The sequence below is a fragment of the Cyprinus carpio genome, chromosome A10 (assembly GCF_018340385.1).
Source record: "Cyprinus carpio isolate SPL01 chromosome A10, ASM1834038v1, whole genome shotgun sequence".
In the NCBI taxonomy this organism is placed as follows: Eukaryota; Metazoa; Chordata; class Actinopteri; order Cypriniformes; family Cyprinidae; genus Cyprinus; species Cyprinus carpio.
Genome location: NC_056581.1, coordinates 17,122,088 through 17,149,417, shown reverse-complemented (window position 1 = coordinate 17,149,417; position 27,330 = coordinate 17,122,088). Strand labels below are relative to the sequence as shown.

The window sequence follows — 27,330 nt, the reverse complement described above, 5'->3', positions numbered from 1 at the left end:
ATATATATATACATATACACACACACACATATATACATATACATATATATATATATATATATATATATATATATATATATATATATTAGATGTCACAAACGTTTTCTGTTGTATAATAGAGCTACTATATTTATACATAGTTATACTTACACTAATATTTCTATACTAGTCTGTTAATATATTATTACACTAAATATATTTATAATTTTTATACCATAATTATTATACCATATAATGTTATATTATTACTGGTTCTTTTTATAATAGTGCAATTTATTTTGATGAACTTGAGAAGTTTTAACGGAGTGAATCACTGAATAAACAGTGAGTCTGATATTTAGGCTCCGCCTCCTGAATTACAGGCGGGGTTTAATGTTTTCTCGTGCATCTGGATATTTATGTCTTTCTGAGGTCCGTTACATAGTTTGATTTTTGTGATGCGGTCAGGAGTTTATTTTATTCACACTTATTTTATTCACACACACCTGTAGATGTGACTAAACAGTCCGTGATTCATTTGACGCTTGATCCGAGTATGAAGAATAAACACTGAAGTAAAGACACTCAGAAGCCTGTTTATAATGGTGAGGTTTATTTTTAAACTACTATTTAATGTCACTGTAAATTTGAAAAAATGTTTTCTTTCTTTTTCTTTTTTAAATGTGTTAAAAGTGATAACGCGTTTGAAATAAAAGCTGTCTGCTTTAAATACTTTCAGTGCTTTTTTTTCATTGGTCTTCTAACCTTACAATTTGATTAATTTTGCTCTAAGCTTGTTCAGGCTCGTATTGTTTATGAAACTGCATTATTATTGGGTATCATATTGTTTTGTCTTACAAATAATCACCTAATTTTACATAAATGGCATATTAATTGTTTTGACTTCTTTCAGGGCATCTTTTTCATCTTCAGGAAATGATTCATATTTAAAACACAATGCCTCCAGTGACCTCTCAGGAACTCCCTCTCAACATCTATGTGGTCATCTTTGGCACTGGGATCTTTGTCTTTGTTTTAAGCCTGATATTCTGCTGCTTCTTTATAAGGTAAGTGTGACTGTAATATTGTGATTAAATCTGTAATAGTTTAACAGAACAGCCCGTTTGGACCATGCCGATCCTGGATGACATTTCTAAAACTCTTTAGTGACTGGACTTCATCAGTATTTTCTTGTGAATAACGCCTGTGACACACTGACAGCTGCAGAGCAGAAGGGACTTCCTCAGGCCTCACGCACTTCCGAACTCGAACAATTCAGGACTAGATTGCATCTCTGTGGTTTTTGTTCACAATGCTATTTTTGACCAAAGACTTTTGGCTAATGTCATGTCAAACACTGAGAACTACGAAACCTTCTTTGAAATTTGTGTTTAGAAACATACGACACACCACAACCTTTGCCTGTACTGCCATACTGATGTCTAGAGAGAAATAAAATAACATATACACACACACACACACACACACACACACACACACACACACACACACACACACACACACATATACATACATATACATATACATATATATATATATATATTTTAACTAAGTCATCCCTTGTTAATGAATGGTTTGAATTGTTTTTCTTTGCAGTAAACTGAGACATCAAGCTCAGAATGTGAGAGCTGGATACAAGATGGTGAGTGCGTATTATAAATGATATCATCAGAAAGTGTTTGACACTTACATCACACTAAAAAACGTCTCAGATTCTGCAGGATTTTTCTCTTCACTAATGACACTTTTCTTCATGTTTGAAGGCTCGCTTTGAATCTGCCGGTGTTTTGGCGATTTTTATTGGATGTTCACACAGGTGTCCTATTAGAGGAACCACAGGTGTAGAAAATCACATAAACTATTAACACATTCTTTTTGATTTCATTTTGTCATGTCAAATGTGCTTATGCCACTTCTAAATGAATGGCACTTTCTTTGATTTTTTATTTAATGCATTGACATTCAGACATGTTTGTGTCAATTAAGTAAAGTCAGCTTTACTTCTATAACGTTTTATAAAATTGTGATTGTTTTAAAGCAGCTTCACAGTATCAACGGGAAAATAACAGAATCATTTATGCAAAATTCAAATATGAGATTTCAGTTTCAGCTATAAATCACCTCCAATTAAGATAATAATGTCATTATACAGCTCCAGTCAGTATTGATCAGTTCAAATGAGTTTCTTTCACCTATAAGCAGCTCTACAAAAGGCAACAATGTCATTATTCAGCCAGTTCAGAGTCAGTTCAATGTTCATTTAATTCAGTTCATTAATTGTTGTTGTTGCAAAATTCATCAGCTGTGTCCAAGAAGTGTCTAAATACTTTTTTTTTTGCTGCTACTATATTTTAAAACAAAAGATAAAGGACTGTGTTTTGCATTACAGGTTGTATTTGAAAATGAAACAACACGGTCACATGCACATGGGGTAAAAGTTTTGATTTAAGTTATATGTTATTAAAAAGGCAAAATATATTTGACTACTTGGAAGGTTTTTTTTTTTACTTTTTAAACCTCTGATTTTCCATCATGTACATCGTGTTTCTCAGTTAACATGTGCAGTCTGTTTGGAGGACTTCAGGACAGAAGATGAGCTTGGAGTGTTACAATGCCGACACGCCTTTCACGAGAGGTAAATCCCTCCGCTGCCTTTTATCATCTATTAATAAAAGTGGTTCATTGAAGCGAACACACCCTGGCTGTGCCTCGTAACTTTAAAAGCCCGTTCACACCGAGAACAAGACCTATAAAGATGAGTAACGTTAATTATTTTAGCGCCAACACACCAAAGCAAGATAACGCTACGTTTATTATTATTATTATTATTATTATTATGAGCACGCACCGCCCTTATGGCTGTCGCTTTAAGAGTGGATTTTGATTGGCTGTCAATGTTTTACCGTCCATCAGCTGGGAAAAGTCGTTCTGTGCCGTTATCGTTATTTAGGGTGCCCATACGTCCTCTTTTTCCCGGACATATCTTGGCCAGGATTTCTTAATAGCCCAAAATCGCTGTAGCAACTCAAATACGTGTACAAAAACACATGATTTTAGGCAATTTAGAGAAAAAAGGAGAATCGGACGTATGGTCACCCTATCATTATAGTTGTGGTGTGGACTTCCATATTCTCAGAGATATCGAACGATGATTAAAAGTTTGTTATAGTCATCGCCCTTGGTGTGAACGGGCCAGAATCATTTCAGCATATTGATTTGTCTTTCCAGGTGTCTGGTGAAGTGGCTGGAAGTGAGATGTTCATGTCCCATGTGCAACAACCCCATCAGTGCTGCTCTGGGACTAACGGACAGCCAGGGACACCTGCTGGATGAGCTGCTCTAAACCTCCTTTTCTGCCAAACTCTAACCTCATTAAGGTTCACTTCGAATGAAGTTCTCTGATACCTTACCTAGTAATCTGGTACAATTCAGAGAAAAGACGTTTATTTAAAAGCACTGTTATTGCAAAGAATCATTTTTTTCATCATTTGTCATCAGTCATTCAGGTTTTTTTTTTGTATGTCTGGTTTAAAATGTTTGCATAATGTTTCCATACAATATTGTGGGTTTCTTCTTTTTTTTGGTGTCCTGTGTTAGTAAGATCATTTTCAAGTATTCACTTTATGAATTTAAATTTAGTGGGACAGAAAACAAATGCTTAATTGAAATCAAATATGACTTAACATCACTGATCTATAATATCGTCATATATAGATCAGTGCTTAACATGCATATTTCTGGGCCTATGCAAGTTATGGTAATAATAGGATACATATTAACATGCATATAATTGTTGGATTTTACAGACATACATTTTTACTTAAAGTCCATTACTTTAGTAGGCTATTATTCCATTACTATTTTGATTTTAATTTTAGTAACTTGTTTTCCAAATATGTTTATATATAGTTTTATTATATTTATTAAATATAGTTTTCTATTTAGATATATTTTTTAGTTTACTAGTTATTTTACTACATCGATTTAAACTAAATTAAAATGTTTGCCTCAGCAGCTAGCTGAAATAAAAAAAGCTAATTATAAAGCCTTAATTTATGCCATTTCAAATAACTAAAATGTTTTATTTTTAGTTAACCCTGTTGAGAACCATTGCACTAATAAAGTGTCAGATTGGCGCCACCTGCTGGCCACTAGAAAGAACTGCAGCAGAACGCTGGCACTTTAGAACCAAAACTGACTTTACCGGGCTCCTTTTGAAGACTTCTGTATTACAAGAGCATATCAGCACATGCTAAATGAAATATCTCCAATTTCTTTAACAACAATTGAGCTGAACTGTCTGTTCCAAGAAAAGAAAGAATACAAAAACCTGCTGAAAGGAATCTTGATCCATCTTTAATTCATGTTTAACAGATTGTGTCCTGGGGACCGTCAGATTACATAAAATAGGACCATGACACATAGAATAAGCATCTCATTCAGGAATGGCAATAAAAAAAAAAAAAAAAAAAAAAAAAAAATCTATTTATCGTAAGAAATGTGCATGGTTGGAATGGGAGGGGAGTAAGAAACAATTAAAGTTGGCCACAATCAGCAATAAGGATCTTGGCAGAGCATTTCCCGCTGCTGCTTCCTTTCTTCTCCATGGCATCCACTACATCAATTCCTTCGACTACTTTCCCAAACACAACATGTTTGCCATCGAGCCTGGAGAAAAAGAACTTTAGCACTAACATCAAATTGAAATGCTCTTAACATTTTTATACTCCAAATAACCTTTAGTACAATGGAAAGGTTCCAAGGATGTTAAAGGTTTTTATCTAACAATAAAATTATCTCAAAGAAGCCATTTACCAAGCAGTATCAGCGGTGCAGATGAAGAACTGGGAGCCGTTGGTGTTAGGTCCAGCATTGGCCATGGACAGGGTTCCCTTCCCTCCATGCTTCAGGGTGAAGTTCTCATCCGCAAACTTGTTGCCATAGATGGACTTTCCACCAGTTCCGTTATGGTTGGTGAAGTCACCACCCTACATCAGAAATAACATTGACCAACATCAGTGTGAGTGGAAATCATTGCATCTGATAACGTGACGGGGTTCAGATCTTACCTGGCACATGAATTTGGGGATGACACGATGAAAGCCAGAGCCCTTGTAGCCAAAACCCTTCTCACCAGTGCACAAAGCACGGAAGTTCTCTGTGTAGATATAGAGACATTAATGCACGAGAAGACAGAGCCCACATTTATTTATAAGAAACCCATTTAATGTGGAATAAGATACTTACCGGCAGTTTTGGGAACAACATCAGCTCTCAGCTATTTTAAAGGGAGGGGGAAAACCAGAAATAGAAATTAAGCTTATGTCCAAGCTTACTTAACAGAAAACTGCTTATTGCAAAGTATGTGTAAATATCAGTAGACTTCTGTTTCTAAATATTTTAATTAGAAAATAATTGGCCATTTTGAGAACATCATAGTTTTATATATATATATACACAGCTATAAACAGTACTCTATACAAATTGAGTTAGTGTAAATTTTATGTCTGTGCACGCAATTTAAACTACATTTCGCAATTGAACTGCATAAATATGCACTTTTCACTTCTATACATGAAGATTGACTTTCATCAAAACTTTAATGCAACATTTTAAACAATGAACACAGAAAACTGATCAAAGGCTACCATGAATAATAAGATAAAATAGTGATTTAAAAGAAATCTTGTACATGTAAGTCTTGTACATTTTGAATTAATCAAAAGGATAGATTAAAGGCTTTGCAGTGACTTAAGTGACTATTATTTCTTGAAGGTACTGACCTTTTTCTATTTTACAACGAGTAGGTATAGATTTTATACCATAACTGTTAAAATACTAAAACAATAGCAGGACAAAGCGGTTTCTGCTGGTGTAACGTAGAACAGGTTCAACTCAAGACTTCAGCGTTTCTCTGCAAACCTCGACATTCACGAGAGCGCGCGCGTTACTGATACTGCACAAGTGCACTGACTCACATTTCTGCAGTACCAATACAAATTGTAACGCCAGTCGTTAATTATTCATGTCTGCGCATTTAAAACAATTCCATTACTTATAACTTGGGAAGAAGTTAAAATATGACAGCGCTGAGATGCAATATAAATTCACTTCTGGTGAACATGTTTCGCTAGACGGCTAATCTCCACTGTTCACCCCGCCCTTTTAAAAATGGAATGCTCGAGGTATGAAAAAATGATGAAAATGGCGTCCGTATTAAAAAAAAAAAAAGCCGTGTGCAGCGCTACACACGCGCCTGTAATCACTGAAAACTCCGCCATGTGCGCTCAGCTGTCAGTCTCCTGTCACTAACAGCAGCTCAACTCACATTCTGTCCGATTCTGGCTCAGATCGACGTTCCGTGTAACAACCGGCAACATTGTAGCGTCTGATAAACGGCGAAATGTAACAATGTTGCAGCTCGGCGCGGGAAACAAAATTGCTTCCCCCATCCGCCTATCTCAAAATAGAGACGCTGAGACATTACACGAACACACGCTTCTTACAACATTTATAATGGACGAAAAGTTCAATTAAACTATGTGATACAAACGCAAGATTTATTTATTTTTTTTATTTATTTTTTTGCATCCACCACTATTCGATCACTTTTTGTGACCTACCTCCATTACAATCCTCCCAGCAGACTTCCCATCGATGGTGATGTCAAAAAATACTCTGGGATTGGACATGATGGCAAAAAAAAATCAATTTGTATTAGTAGTTGGTCACCGAACGATTCCTACAAAATGCCGCAGCTCTACGGGAAGCAGGATGCGTGCGAAAACGGAATATATAGAAGCAGCCAGCAGCCCTTTTTTCAACTGGAACCTATGAAGCCGTGGAACCGCTGAATGACGTGCGCGTTGTCCAATCAGAGGCGACGCGCATGAATAAATTACCGCAGCGTTCGAACGCAAAGCTCAGATGGAGAGCGTTTGATTGACATCCTCATTGCCCCGTTAGAGGAGGTAGACATGACATTACTGCGTTCCATCCAATGAGCAACGAGGGAATAGTGTGGGCGAGTACCAGAGGGTCTGTCATGGCGCGAGGGCGGTGGCCAGCAGCTGAATTCGCCATTACAACACAAAATGTTATCACGGATAACGATTGTTTAGAGGGTTAAATTATCTTTTTTTTTCTAATTTATGGAGTCCTAACTGATATGTCAACGCACTGGAGAAAGATACGAAGCGAACCGAGTTACACAAAAAGCTTTTTTTCCTCCTCACTACGCCCGTCTTCTTGCATGACACACACCTTTGTCCGGACACGCCCCTTGTGTTCCCGCGTCTTGACACAATGCGGTGCTGCTCTGCTCTCCAAATAAAGCCAATGAAACGCAATGGGGCTTAAGTCTTTACTTATAAAACATAATGGAAATATCTCACATCTTTAGAAAAAACAAATCGATTTCAATTGTACATGTTTAATTCGATTGATAGAACTTAGTGATCCACCCAACACATGACAGTCAAACATCTTTTTGAACAGTTTGATCAACAAGTGATGCTGGTTTCTCAGTTTTTCATGATCATGGTCACAGATTTTGATGGTGAATTCTTTTTTTTTCTCTTTCTAACAAATTCATAAACTCTGCTAGGTAACACAGAAGAGAGATGCATACAGGCCCATCAATTATCTTTATAATTATAATAACAATTATTATATAATCAAAGATAAAATTGTATGATACACAAATGACTTCAAACATACAAACAAACAAAAAAAGAACAAAAGCATATCCGACGACTCTTGATACTCCCTGTATTGTTAATATACAAACTGCACTTCGCTAATGGTGCCCAAAGAGCAATGATAAATAATAAAATCAGACAAGACAGGAATCGACTCATTTCCCCTCCACGCCGAGAAAGCGAGCGCTGAATGGAAAACGGGGGGGAATGTCTGACATGAGCTCTTGTCATAGTGTTTAAATTGTCCTTTTTTTTCCATATCATGGGGTTAAGAGAAAGTTCACATCTGTGACAATAATAATACTATATCTGTACATATTTCACATGAATCCCAATGTTTTCCTCCTCAGTTATGAGTGTGGTTATAAACATCAGTCCATTTCCTGTTGTGACACTCCCACCCACCCAGATTTGTCAGAGCAAAATCTCACTACGGGAAGATGTTTGTCCAAAAAAAGTCCTTGTGTGCATTTTTATGTTTTATAACCTGTCTACAAGGTGCTACAGGGCTGCTTGTGCTCTGTCTGGTTTCAAAGCTTCACACATTTTGCTGACGAAGAAAACTGAATTTCTACCAAATAACAGCCCAAACTTGCATATTTAAGGGCGAGTGAAATGTGTCCGCAAGTGAGGGTGTGATTTGAGCCGACGACAATCACTGATTCCAGTCCTTGTTTCGTAATGCTAGAAATTCAGACCTCGTGGCCTTAAACCCACAGGGGAGGAAGACCGTTTTTAAAAAGAACATTGACGGAAAAAGAAACTAACAAGAGACAGACGAAAACAGAGAACAGGGTGTGGCATAAAATTAGTCTGAGTTTGTGCCAAAACACACACAAAGTGGGACTTGAGGTGTGCATTTGTGTTGGTTTCACAAAAGACTTCGTGTGAAGGCAAATACAGTAGCTCTTGAAGCAAATATGAAGCTCTTGTGTGTGCAAAACATAATAGTGCACTTCTTTAATGCTACTGTTTAAGGTCTGACATGTTGTGATTGCCTCTATTAGCACGTTTAAAAGAAAAAGGCTACACTTCTTCAAGTAAAGTTCACTTAAGATCAAGTCATCTGTGGTTTAAAACCATGTTATGTCACATGGAGCTAGTTTGTGGTCATCTTTGGGGAAAAAAAAAAAGGTAGAAATAAAACACAAGCCTGTTTATTAAGAGAATTACGTTCATCCGTTTGTTTTTCTCAAGTTACAACAGAGACCCTTTGGCTTTCCCCGTGTTATTTCTGAAGTGTAGCACTGAAGTGAAATCCTTATCTAATTTAGATTTAAAACAGGAGCTGCAATGAAAAAAACGAACAGTGACCCACCCCACACAATGTCATTTAACCACACGAGTCTGATGTGAGATGAGGCATCTTTCTACAAACGATTCAAGAGAAGAGTGGGAACTCTTTCAAACTGAAATTCACAATAAAATCTCGACAGAGTTCATAGAAGCAGACGAACAGTAACATTGTCACAGGAGGAAGAAAAAAAAAAAGAAAGATCTTCGTTGCACCTTCCTATCAGTCACTGCATTCCAGTCTCAGGAGGAAACAGTGCAAAGACGTAATCGGATATCTGTTATGCTTTCCAAAGCTCCTCTCAACGAGCCGGGAGTGTGAGGGGTTAGGGAGGCTGTGTGTTGGACGGCGATGTGCGACTGATGAATGAGCAGGACGGGGGGCTCAGTTGCTCTCAAACAGAGCGAGCAGGTCATCGTTACTGTTGTTGGGAAGGTCAGGGGGACCCAAATAGGACAGCAACTCATCTGGGTTTGTCAGCTCTGGGAGAAGCTGGAAAACAATTAGGGAAATCCAGAGTTAAGAACCGCCCTAAGGCAATACTAACGACACTCAAAACTGTTTATATTGGTAATAATAAATTCAACATAGCAGGCTATTCATAAACATGCTAAATTATTTTCCAATAAACAGGGGTGCACATAAGTGGTCCGCAGGTCTGCATGCGCGACCAAAATAAGAAATGCGTTGTGTAAATTAGTTCAGAGCGAGCGTTTGCGTACTGACATAGTTGACAGCTGTTAATGCACAATTACCATTTTAGACTGACAAACTGTACTGTATAAGTATCTCTATTCAAGCTGAAAGCATAAATCTTTATGATCTTTGGCTAAATGACTAAATGTAAATCTAGGCTACCTGCTAACGTTTTCAAACCACAATGCAAAACTGTGACATTTCATTCACTGACGCTCTTCATTCGGCAGCGCTAAACCTGGAAGCGCATATACTTACTTGCCGGCAACTTTAAAAGATAAGTGCTTGATTGTTTTATTTTTGAAAATGAAAAATTTAAATAATTAAAATTAAAAGTAATAATCAAGATTAATAATAAAAAATTATAAAATATTAGTAAATTTTACATTTTACTTTTAAGTTCACTATACAATTATTGTATTTGTATTTAATACTCCCTTTTTATTTTAAAATAAAATAGTATTATCACACTTTATTATTTAGTTTATTATTTTATATATATATATATAAAAAACTAAATAAAGTGCAATAATATTATCACTTTTATTAATTTATTTTTTTATAGTTATATTTGATGGGTCACACCGTGTGAGGACCAAACCAAATCTCCAGGTTCTGATATGAGAACCAGGCTGAAAAACGTATGTGCACCCTTGCCTATAAATTCCATTCAAAGCAGAGGTCTGCATTATCGTGGGATTAAATTAGAGATTTGTTTTGCTGCAAAAGTACATTTATGATTTGCAGGGGGAGATGGCCAGTTATTTTTCTATAATAAAAAAAACTTAGTGGCGAAGTCTGTGAATCAATTAAATAATCGCTAGGCCCAAATGGAATCTTTTAAACTGATTTTGGAAGGAAATCTGTGGAATTGCTTTAGTCATGGGAGTTAAAGGGATAGTTCACCCAAAAATGAATATGCTGTCATCATTTACTCACCTTCATGTCGTTCCAAACCCATGGGACTTTGGTTAATCTTCTAAACACAAATTAAGAAATTTTAATGAAATCTGGAATGTTTCTTTCTCTGCAGGTAGCCAAAACTTAGAAGATCCAAAACGGTCAAAAAGACGTCACAAAAATAATTCATATGAATTGAATCGATTAACAGATTGAATTTAGACACTTATTTACAGCTAAGCAATGACTGACACATTCATAGAGCGCATCACATATGGTAAACATGGAAGCTCAAACATGCGTCCATGATGTGCGAAAACCAATGAGATTTGTTATAGTGATGTGATTCACTCTGTATGTGTGTTCATATGTGAATAAAAGCCTAAATAAATCTTTTCAACATATAAAGTCACTGTATCTCTTTACAAGACTTGGATTAAACAGCTCGAATCACATGGATACAATTTCAAGATATTTTTTGGATCTTCAAAGTTTTGATTATCTGGACTTTTAATGGAGACACTTTTTTTGTTTCGAAGTCATACAGGTTTGGATTGATATGAGGGTGAACTATCTCTTTAAGAGTAGAACACTATAACCAATATTCCAAAATAGTTTATAAGTGCAAATGTGTCCCAAAGCAGATGTGGGGCTGGCCGTTACCCAAAAACGTTCCAAAAAGGGGAACGAACAGCTTTAAACATGCATAACTGCATGCATGGGACCTCAATTAAGCAAGAACGGATGGGAAGAAGATCATTATAAGTTGGTAGTGGGTGTACATGGAGTAAAATCCCGCAGAAACAGGCGGTTGTGCTCTGCAGACCTCTAATTTAAAGTGTTGACACCATGGGCAAAAGTCATTGCTTTGATCTGTAATAGATGATTGATTCCGACTTACATCAAGGGCCGGCTCTGAAACATCGCCCGGTCCCCCGGGGCCCCCCAGCCCAAAGCTGTCTGTGTGCATCCGGGGATTCTGGGAGGAGTTGCGGGAGTGCATGGGTCCACCAGGGCCAACCATGTTGGAGTTACCATGGAGAGATTGATGCTGCTGTTGCTGCTGCTGTTGAAGGGGATTGTGGGAAGGGTCCATGCGACTAGAGTGAGGCATCTTTATTTAGGAGGAAAGGTGTAAAGACAAAATGAGACGGTGAAGCTGGAACACACTGCACAGTAATTTAGTGACCTGTCTTGTGTTTTGTTTAGAGCGGATGAGATGTGGTGGGAAAAGCAGCAGCTGCGAGTGACGGACAGGAACACTGCGCTGTGCTGTCGCACACAGAAACGTTTGAATAGCTCTTATACGTGACAACATATGGGAACGACAGAAACCAAGATGCCAGTAAAACAAACTTGGATATCCAAGATAAGGATAATTTCAGTACAGTACATGCAGCAAACCAGCTGCGTTAATTCAAGCCACATAGTCAAATACATTTATAAATTTACACAATTATTGTAAATTATATTGTAAATCCAGCTAGCTAGTTGGATGGATGGACAGACAGACAGACAGACAGTCAGATAGATAGATAGATAGATAGATAGATAGATAGATAGATAGATAGATAGATAGAAAGATAGATAGATAATGAATAAACAGACAGAAAGACAGATAGAAAGACAGACAGACAGAGAGATAGACAGATGAAAGATGGATAATGAATGAATAGATAGATAGATAGATAGATAGATAGATAGATAGATGGTCAGTCTATCAATTCCTTGTGGTGAAATTTATCTAATGATAGGAAAACCCACCTGTCCTGACATCGGGTGTCCCACAGGTTTTTCAGGGGTAAGGAGGCCACTCGGCAGGTCAGACTGGTAGGAGAGAGGGGGCGGCCCAGAGGCAAACTCCCCCAGGGTCGGTGTGCCAGGGGCATTGGGGAAATCAGAGAAGCCTGGTTGGTTAGAGTATCCTGAGCCACCTGAAAGACATGCAACAATAAATCAAATGGAGGTCAAAACGCATTTCGTCCAAAAAAATATGCCTACGAAATTTGTTCACATAAATGCTTTTGTGGTCACTATTGGCATTTTTCCACTGCATGGTACGGCTTGGTACGGTTCACTTTTGGGGGGTTTTCCACTGGGTACAGTACCTGGTACTTTTTTTAGTACCACCTCGGTTGAGGTTCCAAGTGAACCGTACCTTTACCAAAACGTGATGTGTAAGATCTGCTGATCACGGATTGGCTGTGGAGAATAGTCACTACCTGCGTCACTGAACTTCCAACACAAACACAACAGAACCATTAGATTTAAATCAGCACAGCCAGCCAACGATCGAACGCAACTGTTCTGAATGAGCACACCTTTTTTTAACAGCCAAAAAGTTTCGTTGTCTGTTGCGGAAGTACAGACGTTCCTCTCGTTAATAGCAGAGGAGCGGATCCAGCGAGAACTTGATGGAGTCGTGGCAGAAGAGGCGGCGCAACTATAACGACATGTAAATATTCCCGCCCACTCTAAAGCGATACTAAACTGCAATGGAAACATAAACCGTGCCGAGCCAAGCCATACCGTACCGTACTGAGCCGAGTTGTACCATGCAGTGGAAAAGCGTCATATGAGGCCTTTACAGTTGGATGTGACGCCTACCTTGGCTGGGATAATCAGGGGTGTTGCTGCTGCCACCTTGTGGCATAGACTGATAGGGCGAGGAGGCTGGCCCTAAAGCTGCAATCATCTCCATGACGCTGGGCAAGATCATATGACTAGGGCTCAAGGTGCGACAGCGTTTCAGGGCAGGGCCGTCTGGGTCCTCTTTAATATGCAGGTCTGGTTTCACTGGGACCGGCTTCCAGCTGCACACCGGATCAATGGTGATCTCCTCATAGTCCGAACTAAACAGGAGAAAATAATTTAAGAACTAAAATACAGAACACTCCGCAGCTTATAGTGGCCATGAACCTTAAACCTAGACCCTCACATACAGCAACTGACCACGTTTTATGGACCCAAACTTTTCAATACTGGTAATACTAATGCCATGAACTTCACAAATTTGGTAAATCCAGCAATCAGTTCTTACTTGGAAATGCTAAAATCATACTGATTATGTCTATTTCACCCAGCTCTTGCCATTTTTGTGTGCAATATGTGTCACATGGTCAGGGAACTAAAAATAGTATAATTTAGGATATCTGCAATCACAGTTTAGATGCTGAGGTTATATAAAAACTTACTTCTGGATGTAGATCAGAATGCCCAACATGTACTGGTCCACTTCTAGCCCCTCCAGAAGGGCTGTTTTACTGCAAGGAACAGAGAAGTTTGTAAAACTGTACAAATACATCAGATATATACCATACAAAACACATTTCTAGGAATGCACTTTTATACAATATGATATTATTCAGGCAAATAAGATAAGCCAATAATTATTTACATTTTTTGGCCAAATAACAATAAATAAAAAATATAATATAAATAAATGTGTTATTCTAATTTTAATATTAATATTAATTCTTTATTTTTTTTTAGTAGTAATATTGATATTAGTAATATTTTAATAATTAATATTAGTATTTGTTATAATATTAATAAAAAACTAACATTAATAAAAATGTAAATGTAAAATACTTGATTATTAAAACTAATATATATTAATATTACATTTTAAATTATATAGTATTTTGTCTAGATAAATTACACATAAAACAATCTAAAATCATTCATGTAAATATTAGAATTTAAAAGTGAATTTAGGCATCATAACATTATAAATTATAGTATGAAAAATGCATATTCATTCTGAGATTTGTTATAGACTACATTTAGCACTGTTATTAAATTATTAGTGTTTTTAATAATTTTAAGACAGTTTTCCCGAAATAACATCGGCCGATTACCACTATGGTATGGATATATTTTGCATCCCAAATAATTTTCTTAGTATTAAAATGACAAAAGTGCTATGGAGATGAAGGGTAAAATGAGAAGATGATTCTTACTTGCACACAGGACAACGCCAAGTACCTCTCTCACAGTTCAGCTGCAGGTATGATTCCAGGTCGAAGCACTGTGGACCAACAAAGATGGTATTTATCTCAGAAATTTACTTTACAATGTCATGTGATTCAAATGTAAGCTAGCGGGCCTCCTCACCTGTATATGTCTGCAGTCGTGGCCCCTGGCAGGAAGCTGGATGCGTCGGAAGGTGATCGGACACTTGAGCGACACCTTGATGGCTGTCTGTTCCACGCCATCCTCGCCATTAAGGCCGGGAGTTCCTGGGATGGTACCGCTACTGAAGTTCCTCTTAACTGTGGAGGAAGAAAGAAGGATGAATTGCCATGGTTTCTGAGTTTTTCTGTTTTTATCTGTTCTAAAATACAGTAAAAACTGTGAACTATTATCACAATTTAAAATAACTGTGTTCTATGTGACTGTATTTTAAAATGTCATTTATTCCTGTGATGCAAAGCTGAATTTTCAGCAACATTACTCCAGTCGTCAGTGTCACATGATCCTTCAGAAATCATTCTAATATCCTGATTTGCTGCTCAAGATTGTGGAAACCATGATCCTTTTTTCAAGATTATTTGATGAATAAGTGCAAAAGGATAGCATTTATTTGAAATGTTAAATTATGTCTTTGCTATCACTTTGGATCAATTTAATGCATCCATGGTAAATATACGTATTAATATCTTTTTTAAAAAGTGTATGCAAAAGTGTTCACTCACTTTTAGCGACACAATGATCCGCTGGCAGGAGCCTCTTCTTCATCAGACCCTGAAGCACGGAGCGCACAGATGGCCTGTGAACCAGCTGCAGCACGAAAAGATGAGACTGCAAGAGAAAAAGGAAACAGGAAATGAACGCTGGCCCACATAAAACTCGTATTTGTCAGGCTGTTTGTGATTAAGTAGAGATTTCTGAAGGAAACGTGCGATGCGAGTCTCTGTACTTACACAGCAGCAGGCCGTGACCGTTATCTGGATGGTGTTGCGTCCCGGCTGGCACACATGCTTCAGGTAAAGGGGTTTGTGGGAAGTCTTGTTGTCCCCGCGCTCGATGGTGAGAGGCGTGGCGTTGACGCTCACCTGTACCGATGCCGGCCAGTTGGTGTTCATCTGCCGGTCTTCATGGTGATAGCACTTAAACTGCAGCTCCAGGTCAGGCCTGTTAAACACATGATAGATAAGATTACATGTTAAATACGACAATACTGACACATTTACAAACACAAATAGTCCCTGAGATGCTGAAAGGAATGAAAATGTCCGACCTCATCATAAGGGTCTTATACACGGAGTCTCGCAGCTGGAAGACGTGGTTGCTGACAGCCAGGTTGTGCTCCAATCTAAAAGGCTCCAACACCACCCCGTCCCGTACAGGGAAGGTCAGACGCAGGTCATCACTGGGGTTTCCTGCAGACAGAAGAGCAGAGTTTCAGTTACTGAGGTGCCACACCGCTTTCATTCATATCTCATATGGCAAGAATCAAAGGCATCTTATAAATGTTATAAAGTTTTTTTTAGCAGCCATACTAGATTTTTTGTTGACACTTATCAGTGTGTTCCAGTTTCAGTTTATCTTGTTATAAAGTGTTATAAACAGTGTCAAACATAAACTACCCTACCCTTTACCCTAAGCAGTGTTGTTATTATTACCTAAAATTAAAACTAGTAAAATCGAAGTGAAAGCTGAAATAAATTAAAATACAAATATTAGATGAAAAACTTTTTGACGCCAAGGCAACATGTCTAATTTTTTAATACTAAAATGACTAAAAATAAAACTGAAATGAAAAGAAATTAAAGCTAAATATAATTTTTTTATATATAAAAATGACAGAAGTACTAAACTAAACTGAAAAAAAAAAATCGAAAAATAAAAGCTAATTAAAATATTGATAGATACTACAGTGTTACGTAAATAATACTTATAAAACACTACCTTATGTGAAAAAAGCAGCTTTAAAAGACTTCATATGAAGTTTTCATCTTATGTGAGTGAGCATTATTTTAACCATTTTTTTTAACTATTTCTCAGTAAAACAGAGCATTTGACGAAAGAAAGGAAAAAAGTACATGCAACTTTGAATCCATTAGGAATCTACTGGATTAGCGGTCTTTATATGAAGAGTAAATTACTTTATTTTGATAAAATATTCTGAAGACTAACATTTAGTTTTTTGTCTGGAACAACATATGCAGATAAACCATTCACAATAAGGCCAGTAAAATGGTTGAATTTAAATATATGTAAGTCAACTTAAAATGTCTGTCAGAATTTTTTTTAATTTCTTCAGGGGTTAAAGAGGAAAAAACTTTTTTTCATGTGATAAGCATTTTATGTGACAGCAAAACATTTTTATTTCCATTTACATCAGAGAATTATAAACACATTCCAGAGATAAGAGGGGTGTTGGTTTGGCTGCAGTGCCAAGTGTTACCTGTAGGGGGCTGCAGAGAGTTAATGTTGGGCTTGACGTCATGGAGGAAGGGCGACTTGACATCTTGGCCGGGGGACATATATGGGGGCATCGAACTGCCAGGGGTCATGGGAGGAGTGGGGTTTCCTGGGAGAGGAGAGCTGGGGTATCCTGGCATTGCACGTCCGGGCTGTGAAAGACCAGAAGTGTGTGCAGGCATTACAATCTGTGGCCAGATTATCTTTACAGTCAGATTTTCATAACCGATACTGTTCAAAAACACATTCAGCTGTGTGGAGTTTGGACCCCGGCTGCCAAAGTCAGATCGAGGTGCTCACACGAAATGGTGAAATATTAACAGGCAGCTCCAACCGACTCACGTTTCACCAAACACACATGCATGCGAGAGAGGACACCAACCCCATTGACAGCGGCCTGGTTGAAGGTGTTGTACCCGGCTCCTGTCACTCCTGAGGGCAGACTGTTGTGGCTGTTGCCCTGTCCGTTAAACTGGTCCGCCTGCTAAACAAACACAAAGCTTTCAACATCAGGCTTAAAACAGAGCAAGTCAACCTTGGTTAAGCATAAATCATAGGGAGCTTGGTGCAGTGCGTTCTGGGATTGCTTCCTCCACAGAGATACATACTTTAGAAATTAGCAAAAATAATGTATCTAACATCTTACATTTAAAATTGGACCTGCCTATGTAGGCAGCTCACTAGGTTTTGTAACAGAGCCTAAGCATGCACTCATTTAGTGCACACTACAGTGATATGACAACAGTTATAATCTACCACTGTAATTCCAAACCCAGCACGGAATTTAAGCCACTCAGGTTGGTTCGTGTTTCACTGGAACTTCCAAAAAATCTTTTCATGACTAGTTGCCTCTTTAAAGTTCACTGCTGTATTTGTCAGTTTTAAATGTTGGTGTGTATCTCTGAAAACAGCAGCTTGTTTGTCAGTAATACGGAGAAAAGGAACCTGTTCTTTGGGAAACACGATGCCGCTTGCAGAGTGTTGCAATTTTCAAGTGAAACTTTCTGACAGCTTTCAAACGGAAAAATATGACTATAAATAAAATATGACTGCAAGTTTTAGAAAGTACCTAAATTTGGTTACTAGGAAGGCTCAAGTCTTTACAAGCAGCTTGATTTGAGGTGTCACACATCTGCAGCATTCCAAAGTCATAAAAAATTTCAAAATTTTCCAAATCCTAACTGCAAGTATGAGCAATAATAGCGATGATCTTTGTACCTTGTAGTACTGGTTGGGGTTTCCTGGTCCTGCAGGATACTGGCCCATATTGGGTTGCTGGAGGGGCATTCGGTGGGTTGGGTAAGATGGGGAAGGAGCGGACCGCTGTGGCCCTGGGCCGTGGTACTGCATGGGCTGGCCTGGGTACGGGCCCCCAGCTCCCATCCCAGGACCATACTGCTGACCCGGAAATCCCTGCATGAAAAGAACAACAGTCATTCCAGAACAGAACCAAATCTCAGCACTATGCTCATATTTTTGTCTAAATCATTCTTATGTTAAATACAGTTGTTTTGAGGAGTCCACATCTAGTTTTAAGTCGTAACAAAAAAACTTTTTTTTTTTTTTAGCTTTGTTCCAAAATAGTTATGTGATCTCAACATGTCTGTCACCATAATGAGGAACTACACTAATGCAGTGTTATTCTTAACTAAAACGAAAACTATTAGAAATATTTTTTGTTAAATAAAATAAAATACGATGAAAAACTTAAAAACAAAACAAAAAAACCTTGAACAAAAATGTAAAATGTTGCTTTGGCAACTGACAGAAAGGAATTATGTTTAAGTTAAAGTATTAAAATTGAAAAAAAAAAAAAAATGAAGTCACATTGACGAAGCACATACATTTATTGAAACCTAAACTAAAATTAAAATGCAAACCAAAAATATAAAAATAAAAGCCAATCCAAAATACTAATAAATACTATAACAGTGCTTTGTTCCAAAATCTAGTGAGCTGCTATGTGATCGACGGCCTACACAGGCAGCATCCTAACTGAAATACAACTTCATAAGTGACCGATTAAGAACATAATACAAATGAAGCAACTCACAAACCCTTGCAAGTCCTGACGCACAATTCGTTTGGTAGAATATAGCTTTAGTTATGATGTTCACCTAATGATGTGATGTCAAAATCTCATAGTATACTTCACTCTTCTGTTTTCTGGTTCCTGTCATGTAATTTTCTTCATCAGCAGTTTTTTATATAATTTTAAACTATATTATACAATAAAAGTAATTTAATCACAATGAGGTATTTTTAACCAAAACCTTATGGTATGGAATAAATTACATGCAACATCTTGGATGAGTTTTCCTAAGCTCATCATAATGCATTATGGCATTATCTGTGAATGATACATTTATATCTGAGAACCTCATGGCCTTTTGTGTCGGGAACATGTCTGATTGTCATATAAATTGTCTAAACTGTGTCTACTTTGACATCTGAATGCTCAAGTTGGTGAACATGAGTCTCCACTCACGTCGGAGTTATAAGGGCGTTTCAGGCCCTGTTGGTGGCGCGGAGGACCCTGCTGGCCTCCCGGGTAGACGGGATGCTGGGGCAACCTCTGGCCCTGCTGTGGGTACATGGGACCCATTGAAGGAGGTCTGGAGCCGACCATTCCAGAGGGGGCCATGCCGGGTGGGCCCCGGGGTCCAGAGTGCGACAGGAACTGGGTGTTGTAAGAGGAAGCACCACCCATCTGCAGAGCAAAACAACACAGAGATCCACACCCATCAGAACCAGTGTCGGGTAACAATAGCTGGAGACATGCCTGCTGCCGTGACTTATGGCTGTCAGGCCCTGGGCATGAAAGGGAAACGGCAACTAGGTCACCACTGTAAACAATCAAAATCCTGTGTGGCCATGATGTCTGCCGTCTAAACCCGAGAAGAAAGGCGGAATGTAAAATCTTCTAGAAAAATGAGGGGAAAATACTTTGCTTTTTTTTTTTTTTTTTTTTGCAATAATTAAGGCCATGTTTTTGGAAATAATGTTCGTTAATATGCATTCCTCCAGCAGGGGGCGAATTGAGCACCATGGAACCAGAGGTTACTGTGTGTCACACAGTAATAATTGCTGGAGTGGAGTGCAAATCCAAACCCCCCCCAAAAAAAAGCAGAGTGTCCACCAATCAGATTAACGGCATAAAAAAAAAAAAACAGATATTAAATATTCAAGGGGACGAGATTCATCACTAAAACATTTAAGCATGGCAAGACCTATTCCAGTGACCTTCCCTTCAGTACTGTTCACCGCAACATAGGTCAACCGTATATAACGTGAACACAAACAAGTCAAGTTTCTTACAGGCCCGTAGTTCATCTCCTGGTTTTGCTTCTCCTGTATTGCGGCGACAGTTGCTGTGGCGGTGGCCGTTGCTGTGGCTGCGGCTGCGGCCACAGCAGCTGCGGCAGCCGCTTGGGTGAAGTCAGTGGGCGGGCGCACTCCATGGGGCGGCATCCCGAGGGAACCCCCTCCGTTATTTGGGTAACTGAAAGGGACAGACAGAAGACAAACATGTTATGAATTGCATCGTTCATAACATGTAACACATTTGTGTCATAAAAAAAGATTAAGAAGCTGCTGATTAAAGTGACCCAGCATATTTGTTGAAGGTGGCATAAGTGGAGCTGATTATTCACGTTGTTGTAGCAGCAAGGTGTTGGTCTGGTGAGCCAAGGGGGACGCTGACTATTCTGAGTCAGTGATTCACAAGATTTATTGCGATGCATTTCTCTTAAGAGACATGAGTGTGTGTGTGTGTGTGTGTGTGTGTGGTTCTGTGAGTCAGCGCAGGGGTGGGACGTTACAGAACACACATCCCCCACTGCGGTGACGTCCGTCCGGCTGCCTGACATCATGCAACTCCCACGAGGAGCAAAGTCTAAATACAGCTACACAAGACACTGGACAATCGTTCCTTTCCTCACCTGCCCCCATATCCAGGCCCGGACGGGTATCCCCCGCTGGGCCGCCCGTACATGCCCTGCTGCATGAAGCCCTTGTTGGGCTCGGGGTAGCCCTGCTGGCTCATAAACTGAGGGGAGTTCATGCCCGGGCTGTTGCCAGGCATCATGTGACCACCGGCTGAGTTTCCACCTGGACCCATGGGAGCACCAAAAACCTGTCGATAACAAGAAGAGTTTTTAGATTAGTCATGAACGTAACTGAACGCTATTTTTTTAATTGCTATTATGTGTGTAATTTTATCAATGAATAGCATTAAAACGGCTTCTAAAAACGTACTTCGTCATGTAGGCTATATCATCTAAAAACAAAATGAACAAAAAGAAAGACAGGACTTGAGGCGATTAGGGTTTCCATCCAAAATTGCAGATTTAACTTAAGCGCAAAATTGGAATATCACATAAAACATTTGCGAACGAGCACTGTTTCCCTCCAACGCATCAAAGAGAACAAAATCGTCACTTTCTGTTAAACTGCTACTAAATATCAGTAAGAAAACTAGGAGAACTGAATATAATAATTTTCATAGCCTATATGATAAGTTACTTGCACCTCAGAGCGAGCAGACGAAACACAATAAATGATGTCATTGCTTTCAGAGGCGGATGCATGTTGCTGTTTGGGAACACAGTTGTGTAAGACATTATACAGATTATTATACATTATACATTATACAATACTTTGATGACAGACTTTGCTCAGGCATTTCAGAACGACCATAACAACATTTCAGATGCTGTGCAACTAGATCATGCAGTCCGCTGCTAGTCAAGTTATCCCTCATAGCGCAAAGTCAAAATTTTTCTTATATGCACTTAGAGGAATTTATTTGCAAAATGCATTTCCATCTCCCATCATTCGTTTTAATTAATTTTTTTTTGCAAGTGTAAAAAAACATCTAGTGTGAGTGTAAAATTTTTTTTGCAAATTAAGGGATTTTTATTCAAAATTTGACATTTCCATCACTCGTTTCTTATTCAATACTTCAAAATGCACATTAAAACAGGGTGATGGAAACATATTCCTGCACTTGAAAAACGCAGAGATAACGAAAAGCAAGCCAACAGAATTTCGGAAAGTGCCTGGACATCACACAGCACCACCGAAGTGGGTCTTCGAGGAATAGATGGCGCGGGCGGGATCGCAGCGGTTGCGGGCTGTAGTGAATGACATTAGCTGGCTTTGGCTAGTCTCTAAGCTAACGCCTATGTGCCTGTTTTGAATATGATTATGCATCGCTCCCGTAGAGTTATGTAAGCCACTTTGACATTACAGAGTTTACACAAAACTTTTCCCATTCCTTATAAATCAAAATAATCCCACACCTTGCTCGTCTTTCGCGTGGTCACTTTTGAGCTCGCCACAACTGACACGAAGAAAACTCATGTGAGGAATCGACTATTGTTTTCAGTGTTGACTCTTTAGGATTTACCTGTAAAACCATTTAGTAACAAAACTATCAACCCGCACATCCCTATACCCATTTTTTAGTTATATATATATATATATATATATGTGTGTGTGTGTGTGTGTGTGTGTGTGTGTGTGTGTGTGTGTGTGTGTATGTGTATATATACACACACAAACAAACACACTGATACTGTTAAATATATGTAAGCATGTAGGTGTGGGTTTGGAAATTTTCACTGGTATCATTGAGTCAGAAGTGTCCAAAAATTATTATAATAATTAATAATTTACTTAAAATCAATTAATAATTAATGCATTGATAAATCATTTTTATAATTAAGTTTATATTTTTTTAAGTAATTAATATTTATTATTTACTATATTTAAGTATTTCTCAATAAAACAAAATTAGCTCTGAATGATTCTAAATGGTTTGGTAATGGGATCTGCTGATTTACTGACAACAAGAAGAATGTTTTGTTTGAGAACCAGACATAAGTAGGACATTCTTGGAACATGCAGTGCTTTCTTTGAGGTAAACAAGCTGGTGACATCATCATGGCGGAGGGCCCTTCTTACCTGGCTGGGTGAAGGATTGGTTACCCCCCACACTGTGGTTACCACAGAGAGGGAGCCGGCAGGCTGATTGGGGCCTTGTTGCCAGGGGACAGGATCATATGGGTAAGAGGCGTCACTGCAGGGCGAGAGAAACACACGGACACCGGGGTTATTAGTGCATCTGAGTGCTTCCTGTATAAATCGCTCTTAATTCACTTCTCACTGATCCGCCTGGCATTATCCACAGCAGATCCTTATTATATTCCATCGATGCCTTTTGTCCTGGTATGATATCAGCATATGGTGTGAAGTGTGTGTGAGAGAGAGAGAGAGACGATCTTACTGCGACTTCAGACGTGCCACAGCCACATGATCTGAAGGTACTCAGCACAATGTTTCCATGGCGACTCCACAGTCACTTAGAGACAGGAAAGAGTAACGATGCCAAGGGAGAGGGGGGTGAGAGAGTAAGTGTGTGTGTGTGTGTGTGTGTGTGTGTGTGTGTGTGTGTGTGTGTGTGTGTGTGTGTGTGTGTGTGTATCTACTGTTTTCTGTGTAACTGGATCAAACCAGATCGCTCTCAATAATCGCTCGCCATCTTTACATAATTAGCCAAACTACATCACATGCTGATCAGAACAGGGAAACATGGACCTTAGTTAGAGTCAATGCCATATTTAATTTGACTTGAATAACAACGAGGCTGTGAGGGATGAATGTTCAATCAGTTGTACTGTTATGCACATCGTTCCTCTGGAAAACTGAAAAAATTAGACCTGAATTAAAGCTGTGCAATCTATTGAATGGATTACTAAGGTCCCGGATTCATGGCATTATATATGGTGATTAGTTTAAAAGGGCTAAAGGTGCACATGTACAGCTCCAGCAGAACAACATTAGGAAGACTATAAGGTAACCAATCAAAACTTGCACCTAAATCTGCATTTTAGGGACTGAAAAATGGTCTTAATGGATAGGACTGTGCCCAATAAGCCAACTTTAAAACAATAAGGATGGGAACAGAGCCCAAAACAACAATATTAGATAACGCTGAGTTAGCTGGTCACTTGTTTTACGACCTTTAACAATGCTTAACACTTGCTGGTGAAAGTGACATGAGTGAAACGTATTTGAGGAAAAATACAAATGGTGGGAAAAAAACTTGAGTGACTGTCATGCATCTTCAAAACAACTTGAATAATTTATCATCAGAAGTTCAGCCAAGAAGCCAAATGCATCTTTTATTGACGTTGTAAATCCTAAACCGAAGCAAAACATATACTACCGTTAAAAAGTTTTGGTGTCATTTTTTGTTTTTGAAAGAAATCAATACTTTTAATTCAACAAGGATACATTAAATTGATCAAAAGTGACAGTTAAGACAATTTTTTTAAAGATTTTTTTTTTTTTATAAAATGCTGGTCTTTTAAACTTTCTATTCAATATCAAAGAATCGTTAAAAAATGTGTCATAGTTTCTAAAAAAAAAAAAACAGTGATAATCATATTGTTCCTTGAGCAGCAAATCAGCATATTAGAATGATTTCAGAAAGATCATGAGAAACTGAAGACTGGCGTAATGATGCTGAAAATTCAGCTTTGATCACAGAAATAGATTACAATTTTTAATATATTACAATATTAAATAACAGAATTGTAAATACTAAAATATTTCACAACAAATCCATGTATACTGTGTTTTTGATCAAAAAAATGCAGCCTTCATGGGCAAAAGAAACTTTTAAAATCATTTAAAAAATCTTATAGACTCCAAACTGTAGATAAGGGGAAGAAACTGCTATAGTACTGAGCATTAAGTACAGAGTAGTACTGAGCACATTAATAACATTTCCTATCTAATTAACAAAAAGGTAAGTTCACTAAATGAGCTCTAAATTGTCTTGTTTTTGTCACAGTTTCAACAGTGATTCAATTGAAATAATGAAATAACAGTGATAATAATTGCAATACTGTGATGATTTAATAGAAAAAAAAACCTTAAAATACAGTTTAATGGCCAGTAAATTATCTTGAGTCACTACTTATTGGCAGGAGTGCCAAAAACCTTGGCCACCGAATGGGAGCATTCCAGGTAAAACTTATCCAAGCGGCAACAGCTCGAAAGTATCAAGAAAATGAAACCTGCAGGGTTTATCGAGTGATAACTGGCTCTGAACAGCTTCTCACCCGAACTGACCCGAGACACCTCAACCCCACTGCCACATGGAAGACTCTTCTCTTTAAAGCCCTTGAAGAAAGCCGAGATCCCCTTCTTGACACATTTTCACCTCGACCTGCGGCAAAGTATCTGCTGGCCTGCAGCCCACAGGAAATTGAGGTTCCAACAAAGGCTCAAAGCGAGACTCTCGATGAGGCTTGTCATTGCATTGCCGGGGCAAATAAACAAACTGTACCATTGGCGGCTTAAAGGCATTCCATAGGAGGCAGAGGTTTCTCAAAGTTCTTCTGCAGGAAAACCACCAGATACCCCTGCTCTCTGAAACAGGAAACTGTGGTTTCAAAGCCAAATCCTGCAGCAGCCAATCAGCAGCTGAGAGACAAAGCGACCAATCAATATTAAAAAAACCCAACACTCGTGCAGATTGAGAGCTCAGTGAATGAGAGGAGAAGGCGTGGGCATGAGGATTCAGTTTGGGGGCCCAATGCATGTGCCACTGCAAACGATTTATCTTCAGTGTACTGTGGTGAGAGCGAAACGCCAACTTCCACTTTTTCTTCATGTTTAGACTGTTTGTTTCATTATCGCCTCTGAAGCAACATAATTCCGTCTCAAATATCAGTAAAACTCATGAAAACGTGCCAAGTACACCTACATACGGGAGCCTGCAGTACATCATTTACTAAATATTTAAAAATAGATGTTAGGCAGAATGTCTACGCAGCATTTTTCCAAACAATGAAATTTAGTTTTAAATATATTAAATGCATATTTTATATATATATATATATATATATATATATATATATATATATATATATATTATAAAGTGGCTGGAGAGTGATATATATATATATATACACACACACACACACACACACACACACACACACACACACAAATAGAAATAATACTTATCTAATTTTTTAAATATATTTAAATTAGTCAAATAAATAGCTACATATATTATAATATGTGTAATATAAATTATATATGAAATAAATTAATGCATATATATTTTATTATAATTATGTAATGGATAGTTACATATATTCATATAATATTATGTAATATGTGTAATATATTACATATATTAATATAATATTATGTAATATATAATTTGAATGAATGTACATTTAAACAAATTACCTATATAACATAATTACAAATTAAATATTATATATTTTAAACTACTAACTATACATACATACATACATACATACATACATCTATATATACACACATATATATTAGGGCCGGGACTCGATTAAAAAAATTAATCTAATTAATTAGAGGCTTTGTAATTAATTAATCGAAATTAATCGCATTTTAATCGCATATAAATATTTGACCTGAGAACAGTGAGAAGTAATTGTTTTTCAAATGGATTTATTGTATACCATTGAATAATGACTGAATACATAAGCTTAAGCAACAAAATAGTTTATTTTTGTTCAACCAAGTCTAGCAGACCAGTGCAATTTTTGCCATGAAGTGTAGCAATAGCATATTTAGAAACAATTTAGAAATAGTACATTTCAGAAATTCAGGAAGCTTATAGGTGCTGGAACTTCTGTAAAGAGTTTTTTAAGTAATACACAATACTGTCAATTACATTCAGAACATTGGAAACCCTGACTATTAGAAAACATCTCTCTGTTGCTTCAGAGGCCATACATACTAAGTCCAACTCTCAATAAACTTGGCCAAAACAATAAAGAGTTCAACACAACTGTTGCACCAACAAAATAATACATAGTTCAACATAAAGTGTAAAGTCCACGCTAGCGGCTATATGTTTTGCGTTGAGGTGATACTTGAGGCTCGATGTGCTGCGCCGGTGATATGCGAACGCTAGTTGGTGCTTCAGTATAATCGTGTGCGGAGATGCGTATAGTGTGTGAGAAATTTTGCGGTGTGAAAATATGTTTTTTTAAATGTGGGGGATTTTTTTTTGTGTTTTTTTTTTATTTTTTTTAGCGTTTTTTTTTTTGTGTAATTAATTAATCTCAATTAACGCGTTAAAGTCCCGGCCCTAATATATATATATATATATATATAAAAAACAAACATACATATATATACATATACACACACACACACACACACACAAACAAACTATTTACATGCCACTAATGCTGCTGTTCGCTTTCATTTTGGGGGTATCATCTTTGACATTTTCCTTAA

The 27,330-nt window shown here is 37.8% G+C and overlaps 3 protein-coding genes across 8 annotated transcripts in view; 1 reads left to right on the top strand and 2 right to left on the bottom strand.

Annotated features, from left to right (window-relative positions):
* Positions 1 to 418: 418 nt before the first annotated feature.
* On the top strand, positions 419 to 3,847 carry LOC109058923 (RING finger protein 122-like). The gene is made up of 6 exons (XM_042765542.1): positions 419 to 584; positions 893 to 1,046; positions 1,597 to 1,642; positions 2,390 to 2,431; positions 2,553 to 2,635; positions 3,229 to 3,847. The coding sequence occupies exons 2-6, from the start codon at positions 937 to 939 to the stop codon at positions 3,341 to 3,343; spliced, it is 396 nt and encodes a 131-aa protein (XP_042621476.1). The 5' UTR covers positions 419 to 584; positions 893 to 936; the 3' UTR covers positions 3,344 to 3,847.
* A 487-nt stretch (positions 3,848 to 4,334) lies between these two features.
* On the bottom strand, positions 4,335 to 6,843 carry ppiab (peptidylprolyl isomerase Ab (cyclophilin A)). Its single transcript, XM_042765540.1, has 5 exons — positions 6,624 to 6,843; positions 5,248 to 5,278; positions 5,070 to 5,158; positions 4,816 to 4,988; positions 4,335 to 4,668 (listed from the first exon to the last, which is right to left on the bottom strand). Exons 1-5 carry the CDS (start codon positions 6,690 to 6,692, stop codon positions 4,536 to 4,538), a joined length of 495 nt encoding a protein of 164 aa, XP_042621474.1. The 5' UTR covers positions 6,693 to 6,843; the 3' UTR covers positions 4,335 to 4,535.
* A 1,998-nt stretch (positions 6,844 to 8,841) lies between these two features.
* Positions 8,842 to 27,330, bottom strand: part of LOC109058984 (zinc finger MIZ domain-containing protein 2-like) — a 49,501-nt gene continuing 31,012 nt past the window's right edge. For 4 of the 6 annotated variants that reach the window (XM_042765532.1, XM_042765533.1, XM_042765531.1 and 1 more), the window contains 17 exons: positions 22,987 to 23,101; positions 20,961 to 21,154; positions 20,338 to 20,521; positions 19,508 to 19,729; positions 18,238 to 18,432; positions 17,402 to 17,503; positions 17,003 to 17,171; positions 15,833 to 15,974; positions 15,516 to 15,726; positions 15,288 to 15,393; positions 14,707 to 14,864; positions 14,553 to 14,620; positions 13,785 to 13,853; positions 13,198 to 13,442; positions 12,355 to 12,524; positions 11,492 to 11,704; positions 8,842 to 9,486 (listed from right to left, as the gene is read on the bottom strand). In XM_042765532.1, the coding sequence (XP_042621466.1) occupies positions 9,379 to 9,486; positions 11,492 to 11,704; positions 12,355 to 12,524; positions 13,198 to 13,442; positions 13,785 to 13,853; positions 14,553 to 14,620; positions 14,707 to 14,864; positions 15,288 to 15,393; positions 15,516 to 15,726; positions 15,833 to 15,974; positions 17,003 to 17,171; positions 17,402 to 17,503; positions 18,238 to 18,432; positions 19,508 to 19,729; positions 20,338 to 20,521; positions 20,961 to 21,154; positions 22,987 to 23,101 (2,671 nt within the window). In that variant the 3' untranslated portion in view covers positions 8,842 to 9,378. Of the gene's footprint in view, positions 9,487 to 10,358; positions 10,670 to 11,491; positions 11,705 to 12,354; positions 12,525 to 13,197; positions 13,443 to 13,784; positions 13,854 to 14,552; positions 14,621 to 14,706; positions 14,865 to 15,287; positions 15,394 to 15,515; positions 15,727 to 15,832; positions 15,975 to 17,002; positions 17,172 to 17,401; positions 17,504 to 18,237; positions 18,433 to 19,507; positions 19,730 to 20,337; positions 20,522 to 20,960; positions 21,155 to 22,986; positions 23,102 to 27,330 lie in introns of those variants that run through there. The other 2 variants (XM_042765535.1, XM_042765536.1) reach the window with 2 other exon arrangements.